We start from the raw sequence: 25,910 nt of genomic DNA on the forward strand, positions 1-25,910 counted from the left end.
AGTAGGATTTTGAATAGACCTGCTTAGGATTGCTAAATCACATTAATTTCACAGTATGTTCAGCAAAGGGAGCTTTGACTCTCAAAAGCTCTTGTTGGTCTTTAAGGTGCTACTGGACTCAGATTTTGCTGTTCTACTGAAGGCAAACACTACTTCCCACCTGAAACTACTCAGAATAGTGTACTTTTTTCCAAACTGCCATTTTCAAGATTGAATAAACATTCATTAGTCAAGAAAGGAGGACTATGTTAGAAAGGGGCAGCTAGCACAAGGTCCTGAGACGGCTGACCTACCAAAATCTGATGATTTGGACTTACATAGACTCTGATCTGCACTTTTAGCAAAAAACTGTGCCACACTCTGGTTAACACGCCTATATTCTACCTTTAGGTGACCTGAGGCAAAAGAGATCAAGGTCCTCATGTCTTGAATAATTGTGGAGAAAGTGGCGCTTCTAAAAGTGCAGCCTCCCCCACCCCAAGTTGTATGTACCACCAATACAAGAAGCTCACCAGTCTTTATCTCTGGTCTCTCATATCAGTGGTGGTCACATAGCAAACTAGGCAGAGCTGTCTGGTGTGAAATGGATGAGGTAGCCCTGGTGAGGCCCTTGGATGAGAGTACTCGGCCTATATTAAATTTTTGTACAGTTGTATTTTACTGCCCTCTTAAAAAGTAGTGTGTGCCTGCCATTAAAGTTGCCCTCCTTCCATCAACTGCCCCCACAGGCCACTTACAAAACATTTTACTCTTGGAGTGGCAGAAGATGGGATTATATTTCCTCCCTTGTTTGACCTCCACCAGCATCTTGCCCTGAGAACAGGAGAAAAGAAAGGCAGGAGAACACCTATAACTTATAACTTGTCATGTAGCCTGTGGCAAGCCCCAAAGGCAAGCAATTACTGTAAGCAACATCTTTGAAGTGGTGGGGAATAGGGTTTATCTCCTTTGCTATTTTTACTAGTAGGGAGGCAATTAATGCCTGGTTCCAGTTAATATCCATGACTGCAAGTAAGAAGTAGGTGCTGAAATCCTAGGCACACTAACATGGGAGGAAGGTCCCTTGAAATCAGTGGTGCTTTCTGTCTAGTAAACACACCCAGGCTTGCAAGGTGACCAGACGGGGTTCTCTGTGTGTTCTGTAGAACAGGAAATGTTAACGGGGCTAGATTTTCTTCCTTCATCCCTACATGACAAGCGCCTTCTCTTTCATATAATCGTTAAATCTCAGCTTTTCTTTGTATTTGAGTGCTCTGAGAGACGTCTTCCAACACTAAAAATAGCAAAATTACCCAGGCTTGAGTGATAAAAAAAAGTATCACTCTCTTATTTATCTATCCAAATACATGCAGACATTTTACATGGTAGCTTTCTGGGATGCCTGGATTGCGAACGTCCCCAGCCCAATGCAGATAACCCTAACCCCACCCTCACCTCGCGATGTCTCTTTAAAGTCTGCAGAAGTTGCCCTCGTAGTCCCTCCCACCCGCCTTCCTTGCTCTCCCACTCCCAGCACCCTGACGTCAGGAGGAAGCAGTGTGGGTGCCCACTACACAGCCACCCACACCAAATATTTTATATTCAGCAGGAAGCTGCTAGGAGCCTAGTGAAGGAGCGGGGAGCTGGAGGTGGGGGAAAGTCTTGCTGTCTGTAGGAGGATTCTGCTCGCTGCAAGGTAACTGCTTTTATCCACAGTGGACGGGGATGCTTTGTAAATTCTAGCAAGAGAAAGGAGGGGTGATCCTGGAGCCGAGTAGGGAAGAACAGATGGAAGAGGTCACAGGGAGGTAGACCAGAAGGGTGATGGACCTGAATGCGCGCACGTCACCTCCGTTGACTATATGGAAAATTGAACCAAAATAGCTGTCTCGTGGGGACAGAAAATCCTTTAGCACAGAGGCTTGCGTGTGCGCTTTCCAGGCGTATGTGTGCGCTTGCGTGATTTTAGCTGTTAGGCTTTTTGCGCGTGTACGTGTGTGTAGTGGTGAATGTCTGGCTGTCCAAGCAGCTTCGCTTCTGTGTTGAAGGTTGGAATCGGCTGGATGCCTTTCTTCTTTTTCCTGTCTCTGTTCAGTGGGAGGCTGTGCAGACACCCTGCTGGGAGTATGGGGTGGAAGCGTCTTTTAAAGACAGGTTTAATAACCTACTCTAGCTCCTAACAACCAAAATGGGCACGGCAGCAAGGGGAGAGGACATAAAAGGTGTTGTGAAAGCAGTGGATTTGATATCAGGTTGTTCCCTTAAAAAAATTCTAAGTGACATTCGGCTTATAACATTTTTAAATATAGGTTGGCTTAAAATGTCGTGCTTGAGCTTCATTTCCCCTCCCTTCGGCTCTGCTACGGTGTTCTTGCTTGCTTTCTCTCCACCATCTAAATGTCTCCCTGTCCGAAGGATGTTTCTCTGTTCAGATCATAAAGGCTGCACTTGCGTCTCACTGGATAATGAGGCTGTTGTAAATGCTTAACCAGAGCTCCTCCAGAGGGACAAGAGAGACTTGGGAGAATGTAACCCGGTTACTGGTTTCCGTATTTTGGTGTTTCTTAAAGATGTTTTTTTCCTTACTGCAGTTCCTCTTGCTAAATGGATTACTTCACGACTGTGGAAGTGAAAGTGATTTTTGGTCTTTGTTGCGACCATATCACCAATCTAGGCAAGTGGAGGAGAGGCTTTTTAAAGCATCCGATAAGGCAGGATTGATGCATGAAAAAAGCTGCCAGGCGCAAGCTTTGATCCTCTGAGGACAGTGGAAGAGAATAAATATGGTCTGTAAACTGGAGCAAGCAAATGAAAGCTGCTGATTATTGTAGTTCGAGCATTCATGGCTGGCTACACTCTGTGATGACAGTCACCCTAGCTCTTTGTTACTGAGGTTTTCCAGGCTCATGTGTTTAATGCAAAAGCATTTTTTTAAAAGTTACATTATTAAGTACCTTAAAAACCAGTGTTCTGTAGACACAACAGCCAGGTAGCAATATATGTATACTGTATTGCCAGCCGCTTCAAAACAGCATTTTATTAAATCATGTTGTGGTTGAGGTCTAGCTGTTTTATTTTTTAAAGAGCAATGCTGTCTTTCTAAATAGGTTTATAATTTCTGGGGGCCCATAGACTAGAAGCCATCTTTTATATTCTATTTTCTTTATTACTGCTTCCCAGAATACTGGGAAGGGGTAAAGTGAAAGTACTATATATAAACATTTTATGTATTTGTAGTGATTTGGTGAAGAGGCTTCCACTGAGATGATGCAAGGATCAGCAATTAATTCTTATCTGAATAAAATGGCAACCTTTCTCTTCCTCTCTCTTTGTAGATCTCTTAAATAAACCATCATAGGAAAACTCCTTGATGTCAAGGGCCTAGTATAGGGGGAGCGCCTGGAAAGATATAAATCAATTTCCAGTTAGAAACACTATGAAAGGAAGAGTTGACACATTTGAAAAGGCTTCCTCAAGTTGTGTGTATGTGTGAGAAATACTCACTGCTTGTTCTGAGTTTTAAAACATGCTGTCTTTGTGCTAATTCTGTGGGTGTGTGAACATTGGCAACAAAGAGCTGGAATTTGTGGTAATTGATTGTTCTAAAATTGAAGCCAGTCTTATTAACATACAAAGGTGCAAGGCAGTAGATCTAAATAGATGGCTGGTTAACCCACATGTTAAAATAGTGCGTATGCAATGTTTTGCAAGACTAAAGAGAATGTACAAGGAAAATGGTAGGATTTAAAGGTGAGGGAGAGAAGGAATTGGTCTTTGAGACGGCTTAAGCAAATTAAATATGTATGTTGTAGCTCAGCTAAAAAAATCAGCTGTCACTGATGTTCTCTGTCTTAAACATTGCAATAAAGAGGCCAAACCTGTTCTTTATATAGATGTCCCTTCTTTATGATTCTGAGACCTCTAAGGGCTTGGCTGTGTAGTTTGTAGCCAGCTCCCAAATAACTGTCTGTTCTAAGAAATATAGCTTGATGAATAGCAACATTGCTTCTTTGCCCCAATGGGTCATGATGAATGATATGCTTGATGTTTGTACAGTCTGTCTTTAATGATGCAAGATTTCCTCAATTTATATATTCTTTATTGAATATAAGAACAGCACTGATGGATCAGACCAGATGGCATTAAGGCCTAGTGGGCATAACTACATCCATTGACATCAAATCCCACATTGTTTTTACTCATTGAGTAAAGAAGTACATCATTTTTTCTGCCCAGAATCTATTGCTTATTAACTTCATTGGGTGCTCCCAAGTTCTAGTATTACTGGCAGTTAATTTTTCCCATCCAATGCATAACATTATGAATTTCTATCATGTCTTGTTTTAATCCTCTTTTTTTCTAAACCAAGGCGCTCCTGACTGCTGCATACTTTCTACCAAGAGTGGGAAATGTTTCTTAAATGGCCCAAAGAGATGGCAATTTTACCACACAAGGCCATTAATATGTGGTAGAATTCTCTTTACCACTTAAGAGGATGATACTGGTCAGCTATCTTAATATGAATTTGAGAGAGCTTGACTGGTCATCTGTATAAGTTCAGCCCCATGTTGGAACATCCATTCCTTAGCTTAAAGAAAACCAATGGAATTTAAGATTTCTTAAAATTTTAGGAGCATATGATTTAATTCTGCTCACGAGTGTCAGGATTGTGGGAGTTGTTTGTGCTCTGCTGTGATACTTGTGATGTATTGGTTGCGTGTAACTATAAGACACACAATCAGTGCCAAAAGTTGAAAGCATGGCTACAAGTTCATTGGCCCTTCAGCATCTGTCATTACTCAACAGACTGGCTTAAGCCTACCTTGTCAAAGGTGTTACTACTTAGCATACAGATTCATTTTTATTATGGTTGTTGTGGGTTTTCCGGGCTGTATTGCCGTGGTCTTGGCATTGTAGTTCCTGACGTTTCGCCAGCAGCTGTGGCTGGCATCTTCAGAGGTGTAGCACCAAAAGACAGAGATCTCTCAGTGTCACAGTGTGGAAAAGATGTAGGTCATTTGTATCTACTCAGGAGGGGTGGGGTTGAGCTGAGTCATCCTGTAAGAGTTTCCCAGGGTGTGGAATGCTAATGGCGGGAGGCTTCACTGTATCCTGAGGAGGTTCTTTTGCATATGGATTGGTACTTGATGTGCTAATCTTCTCTGCCGGGCTATTGTCAGGGATAGAATGTTTTGTTAGCCTGGTGTTTTTCAGAACTGGAAACCATGCTCTGTTCATTCTTCCACACCCTGGGAAACTCTTACAGGATGACTCAGCTCAACCCCACCCCTCCTGAGTAGATACAAATGACCTACATCTTTTCCACACTTTGACACTGAGAGATCTCTGTCTTTTGGTGCTACACCTCTGAAGATGCCAGCCACAGCTGCTGGCGAAACGTCAGGAACTACAATGCCAAGACCACGGCAATACAGCCCAGAAAACCCACAACAACCATCGTTCTCCGGCCGTGAAAGCCTTCGACAATACATCATTTTTATTAGTTTAAAATTTCCTATGTGGTTCAGGCAACTTACAATAAACTAAAATGGTCCCGTTCATCAAGTTGCATTAAATAGGAAAAAATGATAACATTAGGAACAATAGCTGGTTTTCAGAGGAAGATATGCTATAATTTACTAATAAAAGGAATTATATATTTTGCTAAGAATTCTGGGTAGTTAAAATTTGCAGTATATTTTTCCTCCAAGATTATTATTGCCACAAGTTTAACTTCTATGATTTCCTTTATTTTGTGGATTGGCTGTATTATGGCCAGGGGGTGCTTTCCACGTTCGCTCTTGGTCATATTTCCTTTTGTTACTGTTAGCAGTCAGAGCCCCCTTCTCACGCTGAGAGGGCAGTTTATGGATGGAATATCATAAACACCCCTTCCTCATAAGTCCAAGGCACTGCCTAGCCCAGAGCAGATGCCAGTCAGCAGGAGCCTGGAAAACTTAGAGTGTGAATCAGAGCGGTTGACTGACCAACAGCCCCCTTCTTGCCCTGGAGAGATGCATAACTTAGAATAATGAGGATCCCAGGAAGCTCCTCCTGACTCCATCCTGTCAACACCCAAGCTATGCAGCAAACCTGGTAGCTTTTCCCACCCGGTGCTAAAAGGGTCATCAAGCACTTTTCACACACACAATCCATCTTAGGAAACATCTCCTGACTCCATTGTCCACCTCTGGAGGCAGGCATTAAGCCATTGTTTTGGTGGCAAAGATGTCATCTTGCCCCAGGGAGCATTTCGCTCTACAACTGGGCTCCCCAGCCATGTGCTGTGTTTGTGTTGCTCTGGATCCATCCATGCTCCTCCAAATCCATTTGGGCTGCTTCTCTCCTCCTTGTGAAACACTGGTCGTTTGGCTGCCACATCTGAGAACCTCTATCTTCAAGACCAGTAATTATTGCACTTCCTAAACTGCTTTCTCCCCCTTTCCCCCCTGATTTCCTTAGTTAGCCTTGTATATGTGCTGTGTGTGGTTTTTTGTATGCTTGCCCTTTTTCTTTAATTAAAAAAAACCTTTCTGTTTGAATATCTGCTTGGCTTATTTGAGAGTTCTCTAAGGAAATAATCCCCATAAACATAGGCAGAGAATCCCAGTTCCTCCCTCTCGCTTACCTTCTTAATGCTAATTAAGGAGACCTCCTATTTGGATAACAGTACTTACCACAACCAAACATATATGTTCCAACCTTCACCAGCTATTTGAAAACTGGTGAACCTCTAACCATGCGCTCAGTGCTAGCGAAGGGATGAGCAGTTAGGCAAGTGGGTGAGGACACCTTTTGACATAGTTTTGTTTGTAACCAAAGCAAGATTTTTATTGTACTTTATTCAGGGCTTTTTTTCAGCTGGAGCGCAGTGGAACGGAGTTCCGGCACCTCTTGAAAATGGTCACATGGCCAGTGGCCCCGCCCCCTGATGTCCAGACAGAGGGGAGTTTAGATTGCCCTCTGCGGGCGCCGAAGGCGATTTAAACTTTAAAAAACTCCCCCCTTGTTCCAGCTGACCCAAAGTGACATCATTGTGTGGTCCTGAGTTCCACCACTGAGTTCCACCACCTCTTTTCCCAGAAAAAAAGCCCTGACTATATTAGAATATAAAATACAGAGAGAGCACAATATGCCAGAAGGTATATCACACTAATGCTGGCAGTGAAATATGAAAAAGAAAGAAAATTATTAATGTCTAGGTACCGCAGTTGAGAATTACCTTTGAATCCTTCAGCATGGGTGTACATCTTTTTGGAGGGTCAGGGTGTAGAGACAAAGTGCTCTCCAACCGGGACCCCTTCCAGTTCCCAGAGGAACATTACACACACAAAGGACTACAGATCTTTTAAACACTTCTTCAGAGAGGTGGATTTCCCCTTCTCTCCTCCTGAGCTAGGATCAGCCTGCCCTCTCCACCCTCTAGCATCCCTGAACCCTAGTCATGTTGCCCATGGAGCCTAGGCTTTTATGATGTGACCAAAAGGCTAGGAAAACATCAGTTTCTCCTTCACAGGATGACCTTTAGAACAAACACTAGAGGACCCACAAGGACCCATTTCCCCCTCCCCCACCATGTCCTCTTTCCCTTCCCTGCTCTACATAGCCTCTCCCCCTTTTCCTGCTTCCTTCTGTCCCCTCCACTACCTTTGTCTTGCCCCACCCCCCCGTCTTTACCTTTCCTACTACTGCAATCTGGCAGATAGATTTTTGGTTTGATTCTCTAAGTTCCAATCTTGTATTTTGAAAAGAGCTACTAAAATTTAACTTTATTAGCAACTAACTGCTCCCAAGATTTTTGTACAGGGGAAATATTTGTGTATAGTGTGGCAGGCAACTGAGAGATACCTCAGGGACAAAGCTTGTTCTGCCTTCTCTTATCCCCATCCTGCGTTTCCTGTTATAGCAGGGCTTTGATCTGCTAGTAGACTTCTGAGCAGCTTATTGTTAGACAGTTTGGTTGTGAGGGATTGTTTCAATGGCTGTGGTGCTTTCTGAAGCTGCAGGGAACTGTAGCTACTGATGCCAAGTGCTACTTTATATCCCACCAACCACCTGTTTAATCCTTTGATGTTGTATTTAGTAAATGAAATCCCATCCGGTGAACAGAATATTCAGGGACCACTTTTGAATAGCCAGCTACCTGTAAGGCATCCCTGTCCCTACAATGTATTTGCTGAAACAAATATTTGGGTAACTTGAGGTGATAATGAAGAATGCTTGCTGTTTCCCATCAACCACAGAGTGACAATTTATTGCAGGGGGGCTATGCACTTGTACTTCCTAGACAACAATAATACTCTTTCTCAAATGGCTGGAAAAGTAAAAAAAACCCACTCATACTGGATTATTCCCCTGAAGCTGAATGGAGGACTGAAGTGTACCACCACTGCTTCTACCATCAGCTCTTGCTAAGGGATCACAAGGGCTATATAGTCACATTCATTGCAACAAGCTCATGTCCCCTGTTATACTTCTGCATGCTTCATAAGAGAAAGGCATATTCTGTAACTTAATTTCCTTTTGAATGGCATTATTAGAGTTGTGTACCTTCAATTTCACCTGAGGAAAATTGTAATGATTTACATATTTTTATTTGTTTTAAAACCTTTGCGCCTTTGGACCTTTAGTCCAGCTCCTCCTTACTTTAACTTCAGCTTATACCACAGGAGGGCCCTGGTCACAACCCACTCTTTTATTTCCATTCAGCACAGAGTTACAGGTGCTCTTTAATCTACCAAAGCTTTTACCTTGAGAACACCTTCCCTTTTGTGCCAGTGTGACCTATATATTGTTGCCTCCCTGACTCCCTCAAAAGGTTTTTGCTGCCAGCAAAAGCTTTTGCTTTAGACCTCCTCAGTTTAGTTGGTAATATTGGAAGGCTCGTTATTGATGGTAGTTTGACAGAATGGTCAGCATGTGAGAGAGGTTGTAAGGTGTAAAAAAAGAAGCTCTTTTCTTCCCTTAAACAAAAGTAGAATTTATAAGTTCATAAGCATGATAGTTGCAGAGTTTTGATAAGTGTATTGGTTTCAGAATAGTTCTTAAGCTTGGTGGTTTCAAAAATAATTTTATCTTCATCAAGGTATATTCACGGACTCAGTCACACAGTCTAATTTTACACACAGATCTTCACAAACAGAATAAACTCTCGTCTCCACACAGGCATAGATTCACTCAGGCCTTTTCACACGCATCTTGCCTGACTCACATTAATCTCACTCAAATATACAGATTTCTCCAGGTACACACACACAGTTTGCCTGCCATAAACAGAATTTCTCAGAACACCACACAGATTCACTGAACTTGGCTGAATGATACCCTTTCAGGCTTACACACAGTTTGCCTGTTTTGACTAGAATCAACACTTTTCTCTCAGCTCTCTGACTAAAACTGTAGTTCACTCAACCTTCTTGGGTACAGCTACAGTCCAATCAGATTGCACTCTATTCTCCTATCTGCCCCCTTTCTTCTTTCCTCAGAGGCCTGCATTTAAACCCACAGTAACAAATATTTAAAAAACCCATTAACAAAGAGAAATAAAATACTCAGACCTGATTATATGCAAAACATTACAAAGATCAGCAGTAAAAAACCCCCAAACCTGAGTTCTGTGGGAAGCTTAAAGAGATTTTTTTATGGTGATTCTGTTAATCTTTTTGCAGTTGTTTTATAGACTTGCATCTTGTCAAAAAAGAACATTGGAATATCAGTAGCATTGCCTTGAACACAGAGGGGGTTGCTTCCTGTATGTATGCTTTTATGTTTCCTGTTTGCCCAACAACAGACTGGTATTTATTATCATACAGGAAAATATATGGCGTAGCATAGTATGAAACAGGAGGAGCCAGTAGTTCACATAGTGCAGACCACCAGTGCTATACACTTGATTCAAATGGAGTCTGAGGAAAAAGGAACATCTTTTGCTGGGATCATTGTCCTTCTGTTCTTCTGCTCAGTCTGAGCTGAACATTTTTGATAATCCTTTCACAAGGCTCTTTTTACTCAGGATTTCCATACTGCTCCAAAGTTGGCTGCTCCTGTTTTTCCTGCATTGGCCTTCATGAATTAAATCCCCTATTTTTTATGCCAATACTTCTCTGGGAAGAAAAAAAATCCTATAGATTTAATAGAAGATGGCCAGGCTACTTATCAGGGCAACAGATAGCACCACACCAGCAGAATATTTCTATTAATTGGATTCATACTAGCTACTTTAACAATAATTGGAAAGTTTTTCAGCAATTTGTAATTTAACCAAGTTTGAGTTGATACCATTTAGTTCTAAGGTCACAAGGTTTAGTTCTGGCTACATACCGTCTACTTATGTTGTGCCTCTGGAGAGACAAATGATTGTAAGTAGCTTGAGAAGCGGAGGCTAGTCAATCCTTAGTCTACTCTGCAATGTATAATACATCACAGCTGAGACCACAGATGCCATGATAAACTCTTGTACTTTATGCCTGTCAAATGTGTCGGAATATGTGTGTGTTGCAAGGTCTGACATTCAGTCATCATGGGGTTAATGTGTTTACCTACCGTGCTATTGTTTAGATTGACCTGGAAAGGGAACCTGGCACAGAGCCAATAATCTGCAAGCCCGGGAAACTGAAGTGTGTTTGTAAACTGTTATTGGTCAACAGGTCAGGTGACTTTCTTTCTACGGTCAAGGAGGAGGAGGAAGAAGAAGATTCTCCAGTCAGTTATCCCAGCTCTTTGTTTGTAACAAGTAGTAAGAATGTAGCTCTAGGATGGTTTGTTATTTTGTAGGCAACCTGTGACCCTTTTCCCTTTAGAAGTAAATGATTTTAAAAGCTAAACTCGTGTGCTGACTCTCTATTGATTCAAGATCCATTGCACCTCTGATTTAAAGCTATTTTTTTAACCCTTTTCCCCAACAAAATGTACCATGTTTACCAAACATCTTCTGCTGATGGTTGGAAGGGCTATAACAATCTGGAACACTTTATCAAATGTGACGAATCTGCTTCCAGGTTTTGTTTGTCTTGCAAGAAGCTAGAAAACCAAGCAATTCTGAACCAGATGTAGCACTCATAAAGATATTGCCTGATACAATGCATTATCTTTGAGAGAAGCTGATGTCTTTTTCACCTCCACTGTTGGGTATTAGCTGTCTGATCTGGCTCTTCAAAGATTTCACTAATGTTAAAGGTTTGTACACCAACGATCACCTAAACATGACAGAGATCATGAAGAAAGAGATCCATCCCCAAATGATTTTACTGATCAAAATTGCTCCCTGGTGCTATTAAATCTTAAAAGGAAAGAAAGATGGATACCCTTATCTAAATATGGGGTCTAGCTTCAATTAGCAAACTGTTTGGTTATGGGAGACTTAACACCCTTTCTTCTTGCATGTTCCTGAACAAAATAGTGCCCTGGAAAGCTACAGCTGCACTTCAAAAGATGAGCAGGGATCCATGATCTATTGTGTCTAATCTTATCCTAATAATACCTCTAAATTATGCCACCTTTTAACCCACATAATGAGTATGATTGCCACTCTTCCCTGAATTTTCTTCAGTCATCTACTCTCGCTGCTGTATATTCAGCTCTGTTCATGTTTTCTACTGTTTCACATTTATCTTTTGCATTTTTAAATGTGTACCAAAATAAAACAAGTAGCCTTGTGACAAATATTCCTGGTATGTTAATTGGTTCCATCTCTCTCCTGCTTTTACTCCAAGCAACTCATGGGAGCATACATGGTTCTCCCCTCCTGCATTTTCTTTAGTGTTGCCAACTCTAGCCTGGGAAATTCTTTGAGATTTGGGAAAAGTGCCTGTGGAGGAGGGAATCTGGGGAAGGAATTCACCTAGAATCTATGGTATACTATAGAGTCTGCCCTCCAAAGTAACCTTTTTTCTCCAGGGGAACTAATCTTTGTAGTCTGGAGATCAGTTGTAATTCCAGGGGACCTCCAAGTCCCTCCTGAAGGTTGGCATTCCTAATTTTATCCCTTCAACAACCCAAAAAACTAGATTAGGCTGAGATGGATTGATGGGAAGTCACCCAGTAAGATTCATGGCAATGTGAGGATTTGGGCTTGCCAAGCTCCAGGTTGTGGCTGGAGATCTCCTAGAATTACAGGCAACATGGATCCATTCCCCTGGAAAAAATGGCTGCTTTGACATATGGTCTCTGAAAGCCTTGCAAACTTTGGACTAGGTGGTTAGTTAGATAAGAGGACAAGGAAGCATTTGTGTCTAAAATCTGTTTCAATTCTGGATATGGTTTAGTGGCATGAATACTTAAATGGCTTTTTCAAATGTTACTTTTCAGCTATAGACTGAGAATCTCTTTACACAAGACATCTTACACAGGGACGCTCAAGTGACTTACTTTCTGTGTGGTCTTATATTCAAGTCTCCCTAGCAGTGCATGTGTCTCCACGATAGGAGAGCAAGTGTAAGATCATTCACTTGAGCATCCCTATGTAAGATGAAATTAAATAAAATGGCAATAGTGGATGCTAGGATGGGGATATTTTGTGTATTCTATTACTCTTGCACAAAAAGCAGGTGAATACAGACTGGGATATTAGCAAGCATTTAAATTTCACAAAGGTCTGAAAATCCTGCCAAATGATGGACCTGCAAGCTGGCCACTGTTTTAGGGCAGTTGCACTATCTGTAGCTGTGTTAAAAGCTTGTCAAACATGGATTAGGTCTGAATGTGGACCCCAGTTCTCTAACTGCCTGTCCTTAACTTACAGAACACTTGGTCAGGTTACTTTGGAACTTCAAAAAACATACTGGTGATGATGTCTATGTTCAGTGTACCCCTCTGATGCTGTTTCTTTACTACCAGCATTGGGTCATTTGCCTCACATTTGAGTCTTGGTTAAATAAGCCTTTTACTTGCTCAGTCCTGAACACTTGTAAGGAGCTGGGAATTATTGTAGTTCCAAGGCTGGCATGATGTAGCACTCTTCCAGCAGGTGAGAAGAAAAAAGCAAGTGGGGACAGCAAGTGCAACAGGCCACTTTTTACCAAGGGCTCAGTTTCCTCCTCCTAGGTGTTAGGGTGAGTTGTCCCTTTGGGATGAGAGCTGTTTTCCTTCTATTCCATTCCCAGCATGCCTGCTTCTCTTTTTCAGACCTTGTGTTGTTATGAGCATAGCAGGGTGTTAGTCAGTGTGCAGCTGTTTTTCGCTGCGGGGTGGACTGAGGAATGGCAGGGGAGCCAGAGAAGTGTAGATTATTTAGGGGTTGTGGTGGCATGAGATCACTCATGTAAAGAATCCGTTTAGCTTAGAAATGGCAGCTCGTGTACCAAAAATAGGTTGATATAATAATCCTCACTGGTGATGAGCGTGATAGAGATTCAGAGGCTAATACTTGAGTCCATGGACAAGCCTCTACCTCTTAATTATCTGTGCTGCACTGCATGAATAATTAGCATGGTTAGCGAAGATTGAAGCATCTATGCTGCAGCTGCATGTGGGGAGGGCTTCCTTTTAGCAACATGGTGGCCAAATGTGACAAATTCATAATGTCCTAGGAGAAGGAAAAAATCACAACAGGCAGCACTGGGTGCTGGAATGTAATTATCTGAACTGAGCTTTGGTATTTTTTATCTTTTTGGCAGGGGAGTTAAAATGCTTTCTGGGTTCAGGCTGTTCTTAGAAGAAGGAAGGTGTAATGGCTTCTTTGTTTTCAGCAAAACAGTCCTTCTGCTCCATTCCTTGTTCTGTTGTTGATGTTGAAACTTTAAAGGTGGGTGTGTGGGGGTCTAAACAAAAGACAAAACTGACAGCAAGGAGTTGTCCAGCAGGAAGATTTGGAAGGCAGGGCTGAATTACAAGACAAAGAAGCAGACACAGCTGAATGTAGAAACATTAATGTCCACAGTATCCATGATACAAAATCTTCTTCCATTTACAGTGTAATAATCCTAAACAGTTAATGCCTTTCTAAGTTGGTTGAAGTCAGTTGACTTAGAATGGTGGAACTCTGTTTACATGTGAAGCCCCGTTACGCTGAATCAGACCATTGATCTATCAAGGTGAGTATTGTCTTCTCGGAGTAGCAGCAACTTTCCAGGGCCTCAGATTCATGTCTTCTACATTACCTGCTACCTGCTCCTCTTGAGATACCAGGAATAGAACCTAGGACCTGTAGGATTCTAATGAGTCACAACTCATGTTGATTTATCCTGTCTAAAGCCACTTGTTTCATAAGAAACATAGTGCGTACAACATCTCTGAATACCTGAAAATGACCTAAGACAGGTGAAAGATAATAGGTTCTATGAGTTCAAGAATAAGGCTCTAATTGAGGCTCTGGCTTTGCATTTCCACAGCAATCGTTGGGCCCCTCTAGGATTGCCATCTGCCCTCCTCAGGCTCCACTCCCTCAAATCACCAGATATTTCCCAACCCAGGGTTGGAAACCCCAGGCCCCTCTTGAATATGGAGCCTGTGGAATTTTAAGAGTGCTTCCTTTGGGCTCAAGTATATGATATGAGTACATCAAAGAGAGGCTGGTACACCTTTTTCTATTTGGTGGCCCACCAGGAGATACATTATGGTAGACTTCTAGGCTGGCAGATTATCTTGTCTTCATTTTACAACTAAGAATAAAGTTCTGTTTATTTTGTGCGGGGTCATGGAATGAGAAATTGTTTCTGTTCTTACTCCTTGCAGGGCATAATGATGATTTAGCATTAAAAACTCTTCATGCTATTTCCCAATGCTATTGGGAAATATCCCCATATGTTGACTGTCTCTGAACAGCTGGAACATAGCTGTTACTCCTTCAAGGTTGCTTGTATATTGCTCTTCAAGGGTCTTCAGAGAAGTAAAGAGTTTGCCTGTGTCTATGTGATTGCTGTTCTTTTTGTCCTGGGCTACATTTGAAGCTTATTTGGCAGATTGCCAGGCCAAAAATCTTAAAAATAAGTGGTCTTTGAAACTTTGGTATCTCTTCTGAGTAGTTTTCTAAGGGTTGTTGGATTTAATGGGATCTCAGTATTTGGTATATAAACTTCTTTTCTTTGGGGAAGGATCTTCAGTATAGATGTACAATAAGTATGATTTCTGACTGTTGTGCCACACAGTTTTCCTTGATGTTATGCATCCATTGCAGTGTTATTTCTCAGCTCCAGATGTGTTGTACCTGGGACAATGAGATTCTTGTCTCAGGTAGAACATCCATTGCTGTTTATGATTTGTCATAAGGCCTAGGGGTTCCTGAGCGTCATGAGTTCCTGTTGGTTGTTGTTTGCAACATCATCAGCACAATCGGCAACATCATCAGTGACACAATCGTTCCTGCCATAAATGCCTATGCCATTGCTTTACACAAAATTGCTTTTCTTTTTAAAATGAATAGCCAAGCTGCATATATCTTCAAAAGGGTAGTTCATTCCCTGGTCCACTGATGAGCAGTGCTGGAGCCTCAAATGCCTTGCAATGTCTGGGTTTAGGAAGGAGGGTGCCTAAGCCATAGGAGGAGCTTGGATGGAGTATAAAAACAAAGTTCTGTGAGCAGACTGATGGCGAGGGGAGGAATTCTGGTCTTGCAGAAGTTGTGGAGAATGAGATAACAGGTCAAAATGTTTTACTCTGACAGCACATATAGTTATGAAAAATATGAATAGGTTAAAGAGAGAAAATGTTGGTAGCCCTGAACATTGGGAGTAACTTGTAATTCCAAATGTAATTGTATTAGTATGTGGCTTCTATAGGTACACCTTTCTAAATGTAATAGGTGCCAGTGGGAAAACTTAGTTATCAGTAGTTGTTATATGGACTGGGATCAGAAAGTTCTTCTCTAACTAGAGGAGTGTGTGATAGTAAAGGCTGAATATCAGTTTTACTCCTGATGCATACTGTGTTCTGACTCTGTGTGTGTATATTTTAAAAGTTTTTTCAATACATGCTTATGAGCAACTTGGGAATTGCTCATACATTCTCGTTCTTGTAAATGGCTTATCTACAGCAGTCTAGTTTCCCTACAAAACTATTGTCAATCCTTGTTCACCTCAGTTTGTGTAGATCAGAGGGGGGGGGGGGCTGCATGGGCACATGGGCTGTTGATAAATGAGAACACTTGCATTCTGGCTGCTTGGATTTACTTTACATCCCAAAAGTTATTGAAAACTTCATCAAGCAGCCCCGTTCTGAGCTATTGCTTCCAACATGCTCCTAGCTGCCCATCTGATAGCTAGGCATGGTTGGAGGAGCCCCAGATAATTCTTCCCCACCTTTCTTTTCAGCTTCTGCATGTTCCATTCCCTAGCCAGTAGATGAGTATGATTTCGTCTTCATCTGCCCTGCTTGCTAATAACTGCATGGGCACAAGATATTGGGTAGCCTGGAATTCTATCATAGAAGTTGCTTTACTTATTATCTTGGGACTTGTGTGAGTCTGCCAATACCTGTTTATAGGTGCCAAGCATCTTCTGTGTTCCTTAGGATGCTTGGTCTTTCCTCTTTGCTTTGCATGATGTGTTGAACTCAAAGGTTGAAAAACACTTGCTCACCTCTTTTCCGCCAATGTTGCTTCTCTCACTCCAGGAAACAACCCACACCATGTCATCTGATCAGACTTCTCATTCCACTGTGCCACCTCTACATTCTCCAAAGTCACCCGTATGGCCTACTTTCCCCTTTAACCGGGAGGGAAGCAGGATCTGTGAAAGGGGTAACCATCTTCTTCGGGACTTGCCTAGCCCCCTTCCCACCAAAAGAACCAGGACATACTCTGCGTAAGTAGAGAACACTTCAGACTTTCCATTTCATGTTCAAGGAAATGGAACATACTGGGGTTGCGGGAAGAAGTCACTGCCTTAATTCTTGCAGCTATTTTTCCCCACCAGGTACCATCTTGCCCTTTGAGAATCCTGATGGACTGACTGCATTTTTCTGGTCTCTGTCAGCCATATGATTCGCAGGGCCCTATGTATCTGGATTAGAGTTGAATCTATGGATGGGACTAGAGTTCTGAAGCAAATTCTCCTTCCTCAAGGCTGCTCACAAAAACCCATTCTTCTAATGAACAATTTCCCCAACGTTCTAAATTATTGGTGATGTTGAATCAAGGAGTTTTAGTGGGGACGTGGGAAGTACTAAATTCTGCAGGTTGATAATACAATGTGGATTTAAGACTGCAGTTTATAAGAGCATCCTCTCTCATATTTCCAAAGCAAATTCTGGTAATACAAGTAAAATTTGAAGGCTTGATGAGGTCGGAATTTATGCACAACTGTTTCACCCTATAGTCTGGACTGTGGGGGAGCAGTGGAACTGAAGTGTTGTTTTTTAGGAGCAGCTGAACGTCATCTCAGCAACAAATATCAAGCTAGCACCAACTGGTTTTTCGTCCTCTTTTCTCTCTCCCCTGTCCCTGTTCCAGGACCGCTCGTGCATCTGCTGGCCCTGTCTACAAGGGTGTATGCAAACAGTTTTCACGCTCCCAGGGCCATGGTTTCATCACCCCAGAGTCTGGTACAGAGGATATATTTGTACATGTGTCTGAGTAAGTAAAGTGGTGGTGGTGGAGGAGTACTGGGCAGAACCTCTCATGTTTCTCAGTAGTTTTGCGTGATGATGTGATTGCATAGTCAGTGCTCATTTCCTGCTTGCATCAACAGCATTATTGAAACATTATACAGTGTAGGAGCTATCGTTCTGTGTTGTTACATTACCAGAATGCTGATGGAAGAAAGTCTGTAATGCATGAGCTCAATGGAGATTTAAACAATGGCTGCTTGAAATGTCATCTAATGATTGTGCAACAGAACCTTAAATGCTGCTGTATCACAACATCTCTACTGCATCTACCTGCTTCTGCACATTGTTCTGATACTCTCATCTATACTTCTACAATGCAAAGTCCTCAAGAAAATCCAGGTTATCTACCATTTGTGGCTAAACCAGTATGGTGTACACACTCTTTGGGTGAAGCCTGTGTGTTTAACACTCATGTATTTTCCAAACTAGTTTTACATAATAGCTCCTTTGACTGAATACAATGAGATCTGCCCATGAGATGCTAAACTTAAACTGGAGAACAAAAGGGATGGCCGTCTCTGTCTGGGGATAGGACATAAAAATGGACAAAAAGATTTCTCCTTGAAAGCCGTCCAAACTGTAGTGTAGATGGGCTCAAAGTGATCAGAAAAGGAAATCATGATCATCATGAGTGTCTAAGCAAAATGTATAGCTAAAATGGTCTGCCCTTTACTTCTCTGATACCAAATTATGGGCCTCCTTTTCCTTTCTATGACAGAACTTCACCCAGTCTCCAGCAAAGATAGCTGCTTGGTAGCATTTCATGTACGTCTTCCCTACCTATGTTTGTGAGGCTGGAGATATTCTGAATAGCCTTTTAAATATCTGACATATAAGGGAGAAGAATTCCAGATAAAGCAGGTTATTTAAAGGGCAGGAAGGTATTCTTAAATTAAAACTTTCAGAATGTGCTTTCCTGATTACGAGTGACAGAACAGGTACTAAATCAGATTTCTCTCTAGACAAGCTTTAGAATGCCTAGTCGAGGACATGGGGCTTCGGAGCACCAGAAGGAATCAGCCACATCTTCTACTATAGGGGATTTCGAGCAAGTGGAATGAAGGAATGGAACAGGTTCTCTTGGGTTGCTTGTTATGGTTTGTAGAAGAGCAGGGAGCTGATAGGCTTCCAGTAGCAAACATTAGTTTAAATATCTTTAAATGCTTCTTGATTTTGATGGTGCCATGGTACTATAAACTTTACACAACTCTTTCAAATGGGTGTGCTTACAGAACTCAGCAGACATGTTAGAGGAGTGTATGATCTTTGTCCTATTTTAAAACAGTAGTTCGTACTTAGCATGCTCTCATGATGAGAAATCTCAGAACAATTGTATCCAATAAATTTTTCAGGCACTGATCAGACCTGTGTTCGTTTAAAAATGAAACAGCATCATGTGCTTTCAGACTATTCTTTGGACTTGTTTTTCTATCTGGGATGCATTCAGACATCTTACTTAACCATAGCTAAATAAAAATATGCGTAAACATTGCTTGCTGTGATGGGCAATACTGCTTCTCCCTTCTTGTGCAGAGAATCAACATTCAGAATTAACTCTGGTTACCCATGTTGTATGAATACAGGTTACTTCTCTGCCCTGCACCCCACTGGGATATGAAACACGAGGCTTAGAATCCTGGTTAGTGTGTGTATGGAGGGAGGGACACTTAGTTAACCAATGCAAATTTTTAATTAACTGCAATTAAGATGTCAAAATGTAGCCCTCCAGGCTAGAAGGCAGCTGTTCTATGAAGGGGGCTACTCAAAGTCTCAGGGCCCTTGCAAAACTACAATAACTGAAATTCCTGGGGGATATTATGATGACAAACTGGTTTTCAGATCACTTTTTGTAAATATGGTTCCTTATTTTGTGTTACAGAACAACAATGATTCTTTATCTTAATTTAGTTCAGAGTTCTGAATCGTTTCTTCTTTTTTTTTTCCTTTTCAGCATTGAGGGGGAGTATGTCCCAGTAGAAGGAGATGAGGTCACATACAAAATCTGCCCCATCCCACCGAAGAATCAGAAGTTCCAGGCTGTAGAGGTGGTGCTAACCCACTTAGCTCCACACACAAAGCATGAAACATGGTCTGGTCAGATAATTGGCTCATAAACTGCCTCTCTTTTCTTTCTTTTTTTCTTTTTTCTCCTTTTTTTAGCCTGTGAGCCAACTCTATCAGGAAGTGGAGTTGGATGGTAGTGTGGGTGGGGGAACAGCTGCAGGAGCAATGGAAGAGAAGCCAGGCTGGGATTGTTGTCGCAGTGTGACATGTTTGCGTTTATATCTTGTCTTTTCTAAGATTTACCTTTATGTTTGTAATTGTGCTTTTTCAAAATGGCAAGCAGGAAATTAGGAAAGAGCTGTGGGGTGGCTTCTTCTTATGTGTCTTAATTGTATCTCTTCGGGCAAAATCAGAGATCCTGTTTTGTGTTTGTGTGTGTGTGTGCGTGTGTTCATCAAGAAAGACTGGTATCTTGCTGCTACCCTGAGCACGTTCAAAAAGATCAATCTATAATCATGGTCCTTAGAACACAAATTTCTATTGGTTTCTCCAGAGAAGTTGAGACCAGAGTGCTCTCCCCAGGGTGCATTAAGTTCTCTTTTGGGCCAGAGCAGGTACTAATGGAGATCCAGGGAAAATTCTCCACAATCCTGAAAATATTGGGGCAGTAGTGTCTTCCAGAGCCTTTCTTAAATGGTGCCATCTGCCGAGATACTTGAAGGTGTTTGGTTTCTCCCAGTTATCTTATCCTGTCCAAGGAAGGAACAGATTTACACTTACCCCAGTCTATAGATAGTACTTTTTTGGGTCTCTGCTCTTTTTTGCCCAACTCTACAGATAAGGTCGATAACTTTGCTACACAGCCAGATGAGCTTTCAATGTTGTTGTTGCTCTAGTGATAGATACTGTCTTTTTACTTGTATCACAGGCATGGCTGAAGTGGACTGCACAGAGCCAATAGAAATTAAATACCTTAAAGAGGAGTGTTTAGGAAAGAATAAATGTGATTGATCCATGATCTCTTCCTCTGTGGTGTTAACATTTGAATTTGTCCTATTGATATGGCAGAGAGAAAATACTGTTTTTATTTCGGTCAGAAGGGGCTATAATTCAAAGGAGATGGGGGAGAATGGGGCATTGAACAGAAGGGGATTCTGCTATTGCAACTGGTCTTGGAGCAGTCAGATTTTGTGATCCTTCCATCCTCAAAATCATTATGTGAAGTGCTTTGCACCAGACGCGATGGGTATTCAGTGTTTTGATACTATAGAGCAGTTTAGGTGCTTCGAAATAATATAGAGTAGGCATTCTTTTAGTTGTCTTTTCCTTAAAGCCTTCAAATTTTAAATATCATGCATAAAGTCTTATACATCACAAATACTGTACAAATCCTTCCCTTTGAATGAGATTGCAGAACTGTGACGCAGATCCTATTCTGTTTAAGCACACAGGCAGAGAGAATGGATAAAACAGAGAATATCAATTTGAGGAGACAACTAGAAACAGATCTTCCAGGCAAACTGATCATTCATACAGATCTTTTCTGCACAAGCTAAAAATGCTTTTTCAGTCCTGCAAATAATCAGTCTAAGACCAGAATATTCCTGCTTTTGACTAATCAAGCAACTTCTAAAAAAGCTAAACCTCATGTGTGGCTTTCTGAGGTGATAACCTTTGTATGGCACCTAACTCTGCATAACATGCATCTCCTCCCCTTGTAACCACCACACAACAGTGGTTTGTTCCAGATAGTTCTAGTTGTGGCAGGGTTTTGTTTCCAATTTACTTGACTGTACAGATTTGTGACAGTTGCATTATGATAGTATAGACACAGTTCTCTTATTTCTGTCCATTGTGGTGAAGTCCTCTTCCCATGTTTCTTTAAAAAATACAGTTGCACTATATGGAGTAAAATGAATAGAAGTTCTCTTTAATCTCTCAGTGGCTATTAGCCACTGATAAACCTATTTTTCCATGAATCCCCTTTAAAAACCATGTAAGCTAGTGGCCATTACTGACAGTGATTTCTACAATGTAGTTATTTGTGGACTGAAGAAGTACTTCCTCTTGTCAGTCCTGAGTCTGTTGCACATCTATATCATTGGATGCCCCTGAGTTCTAGTATTACAGGAAATCCACTTTTTTTACCCCATACAAAACTCTATAAACTTCTCTCATGTCTTTTCCCTGAGCAATTTTTCCTTCTAAACTGAAAACCTGTGTCTTTTCAGCCTTTATTTTTATTTATTTCTACTCTTTCATAGTCTGCCTTTCTCAGGGGCATCAAACCCTTAATCATCATGGATGCCTTCTTCTGAACTTTTTTCACCTCTACAGTATCTTTTTCAAGCTATGAGAACCAGATATCCGTACAGTATTGCAAACGATGCTTCACAATAGATTTATATGAGGCATTACAATATTGGCTGGATTTTTTCCCCAGCCCCTTTCCTAATAATCCTCAACATGGAGTTTGCCTTGTTTTACTGCTGCCACACAGTGAATGGACATGTTCACTGAGCAATCCATTACAACCTTATGATCTCTTTCCCTCTCAGTCTCCACCAACTTGGAGTGTTGAGGGAACATGGATTGGGGCCTTAGTGTGGGGGAAGGAGGGCTTCCCTGTGCTGTTCTTCCCATATGAATCGTGCACAGCCTGGAGCTGCCAAACAGACATCATACAGGTATCTCTGTGTTCTCTTTATGGGACAAATAACTATATGATGACTTGTTTTGGAGGGGAGGAAAGGGTTAATCCCTTAATGCAACCACAGTTCAAAATGGGGAGGGGACTGTGAATGCTTTCAAGCCTTAAAAAAGGAGAATTCTAGGAACAGATCTCCCACGACCATGACTAGTTTGATCCCACTGCTCACGGGTCTCCTGTAAAAGCATCAGTATGTATTTAAAAGGAAGGCAAAACAAAAAAATATCTTTCAGCTAAAAGAATCTTTGCTGGAAGATTATTCTTCTGTAGTAACATTTGAAATAGAATGGAGTGACTGGGATCCATCTGTTCTTTCTACATGGGCAATGGTGGCTTTTGACAGTGCAGTTGGAAACAGAGATCATCATTTTATTTTACTACATCTTCCAAGACCAGTATTTTCATCTTTGGTAGTACTTTCTAGTTGTATTTCCTGGATGTTGCAGGTAACGTTTTTTCTTTGAATGGAATTTTCTTGGGCTAGTTCTCTTACTTTCTGCATCTCCTGCAACCTTATTATGGAGATTGTGTGTAGTTCTTGAAGTCAATGTGGGTTTTGTGAGAGAGATGGAAGAGTGGGGGTCCCAAGGGGGGCATGTGGAGCACTGACAGAGCTTCTGTCACTTATGTTTTGGTCTGTTCAGTCTTCCCAAAATGTTTACTTTTCTCCCAAGGATATACAGGGTCATGTCTAAAGCACAAACATTTCTAATACTAATCTAGACATTCTAAGTAGAAAGATTTGCTAAGTTAGAGTGAGCATGTCATGAGTCTACATGGTGATAGTCCAGTAGTAGCTAGCTAGCCAGAATCTGAAGTTCAGCAAACTAGGATATGTCTACGGCAATGCTATCTGAGGTCGCTTGCCTTTGTGGAGAACCTGAAAGCATATCTTAGTTCAGTCTGATACACTAGAAAGAAGTGCCACTGTTCACGGGGCTCATGAGGGTATCTAAGTGGAAGTTGACCATCCACTGGAAATGTGCCTGTGAGGGACTGAGGATTCAGGATGCTCTTGGATGCCTTGCAGGGAAGTAAGACCCTGCAGAATGCTAGAACCTTGAGAACGAAGCTGGTTCTTTAAAGGTGTGTGTTTTTGTGGGAGGGAGTGCATCTCCAAAGAGACTTTAGGAGGCTGTATGCTGATTGGTAGCTAATATACAAATGACTTTCATAATTCGCATCTCTGGGACTTCAGCACGCAAAGATACTCAGCCTCCTGCTATTAGGGGTGTGTGTATGTATGAAAAACTGACCAACTAGATTACGATGTTCACTCTGTGTGACTAGGTGTATGATGGTGGTGTGCTCTGGCAGGGCATCATACTTCCTCCAAGGATGCTTCAGTTCAACACCACAAAGCCTAACCATGATCATGGGAAATTTTATGCAGAGGTGCCCGAAGAAGGCAGCACTTCTCAATTGTATTAATCCTGGAAGATTAAGATCCTGGAAGTCCTGGTAGGTGAGGAACTTCCAGTAAGTACATGGGCATTAGTCTTCAAATGATAGGGACTCATATTCATAACAGCCCATAGTTTAATAGATCAGCCCAAGTTTAGCTTTCTGGAGAGGTTATACCATTTTAGAGGGTGATGGTGGCAGCATCTTTTGTTTTTTCACAAATTCCCTGTATGTAGAAAGGAGCATAATATGAAGAGAAATTCTAGCCTAGGGCATAATTACATGACATGCCTGGCATGTCTCGGGTAATGGGTGTGTGAGTGGACTTGCAGTCAGACATACATTAGGGGAACTCTGTTTGTTTGCCTGGTGCTCTGTTGGGGGAGAAGGAGCTTCCAGTTCTCCTCTTCCCCTGCTTTTGCTAGCAAAAAGGGCAGTGTTGGGGCTTTTGGCCCCTTTTCTCTGGGTTGACATACCTAGGAAGCAGATGTGCAGCTTAGAGATAAAGGTCAAAAAAACCCTGCTGCCCTTTCTGCTGGCAAAAGAGGGATGGGAGAGAAATCAGACACTTGTTCTCCCTCCTGGCAGTGCAGAGCAAACAAGCACTTTTTAAAGTGAGCTTCCCCGATGTATGTCTGACTGCAAATTCAGTCATGAACCCATGACCTGACATGTGTTGGGTGTATTGCGTAGTTTGGGTATATTGCCTACTCTTTTCCCTGATATCTTAGTTCTAAAATGCAAGGAATATATGTGGAGGAATATTAAAATGTGACTTTCTTCATGGGCTGTATGAAACAAAGTCCAGGAAGACTCTACCATGTGACGTAGTTCTGCTCCTGATGTTCAAACATAAATGAGTGGCTTTGAGCAGCAATTCTAAGGGCAGCTAACTATGTTCTGGGAAGCAAACTAAAGTTCTCCTTTCTGAGACTTCTCCCTCCAGTATTCCAATCTGATAAGTTATAAGAATGATTTTGGCCCTTTTGAACAGAAAGAGGAATGTTCAGTGTTACCTTAGAGATGAGATAGGATATTTAATTGGATCTTCTAACTCTTTTTAATTTACTGGCGGTCATGGGGGAGGATTTCCTAGTTTGATTGGAGAAGTGGGACTGAGACAAATGGTGTTTTGATACTTTCTTTCTCATGCAACTTCCCCAGTCTTAATTTAATTTTGTGAAGGTGCTATTAGTTTTATGGGAGAAGGGAGTGCCAGTATTTCTTTTTCTCCCCACCCCATACCAATTTCAGCCAGAGATTTAGAGGATAGAAATAACAAGAGATTAAATAATCTACTCTGGGTGAAATCAGAGTGATGACTCACCACTACCGCCCCCACCCCCCAACAGCACTTTACATTTAAAAAAAGAGTAAAGAATGCTAATCACCGATCTCCTGCATCATGTCTGTTTTGGCCTTTAGAATCAAATTCTACTTCAGTGCCCTGGGTAAATCTGTATGGGTAAGAGGTACAATGGGACACTGTGTGTTTAAAAGGGTCTTTAAAATGAACAGATGAGCTCTTGCAATGTCAGTGTTTGGGGAAGGCACTCTTTTGGACCTTTCACCAAGGTGCAACGACTGCATTCTAGAGCCAACGGAAGAACAAAGAAAGGGCCTAGAGGCAGCCGTTTTCCTCTCCTTGCAGTGTAGCCAGGCCCATGTGTGTAACCTGTTTTCAGTGACAGCCAGGGTGGTCTGCCACTGGTCTGCTTATATCAAATCAGCAGCTTCCAGCTACTGCCCCCTCTCCTTGAAGGTGTAATACCCGGGGGAGAGCCAGGAAACTGTGACTTCTATGGGAATGCTGTTGGTTCTTTCAGAAATAACCTTGTTACCTATGGAGTCCTTTGTGTTCTACAACTTTAGTGTGGTCCTTACCTGTTCAATCCCATGTTGACCTTTGTAACACTGGCAATAAACTATTAAAGCGACTTTCCTGTTTTGCTTTTTTCTTCCATAAGTTGGTTCTTTGGAAAACAAGAACGATATCAGCAACCCTTAAGAAAGTGTATAGACAGCTTTGACACAGAAAAGTGTGTGTGGAGGGTACCAGCCTCATAAGCCTCAGTCATGAAGGGTAGTGCTAGCCATGTGGACAAATTGGCCTGCTGAGGGTCTAATGCAGGTTATGGATCCTTTACAGGTAGTATCTCATGAAATTATACCAGACTTATGATCCTCTAGCATAGTACTGTCGGCTCCAAGAGGTAAAATTGTGAAGAATGTCTTCACAAGTCTTACAAGGGCCCAGGTAAAAACTTATAAT

The 25,910-nt window shown here is 41.7% G+C and overlaps 1 protein-coding gene across 1 annotated transcript; it reads left to right on the forward strand.

Moving 5' to 3' along the window:
- Positions 1-1,569: 1,569 nt before the first annotated feature.
- On the forward strand, positions 1,570-25,567 carry CSDC2 (cold shock domain containing C2). Its single transcript, XM_054989366.1, has 4 exons — positions 1,570-1,675; positions 16,525-16,715; positions 17,363-17,485; positions 19,472-25,567. The coding sequence occupies exons 2-4, from the start codon at positions 16,540-16,542 to the stop codon at positions 19,632-19,634; spliced, it is 462 nt and encodes a 153-aa protein (XP_054845341.1). The 5' UTR covers positions 1,570-1,675; positions 16,525-16,539; the 3' UTR covers positions 19,635-25,567.
- The last annotated feature ends 343 nt before the right edge of the window (positions 25,568-25,910 follow it).

This window comes from Eublepharis macularius, chromosome 9 (assembly GCF_028583425.1).
Source record: "Eublepharis macularius isolate TG4126 chromosome 9, MPM_Emac_v1.0, whole genome shotgun sequence".
NCBI lineage: Eukaryota > Metazoa > Chordata > Lepidosauria > Squamata > Eublepharidae > Eublepharis > Eublepharis macularius.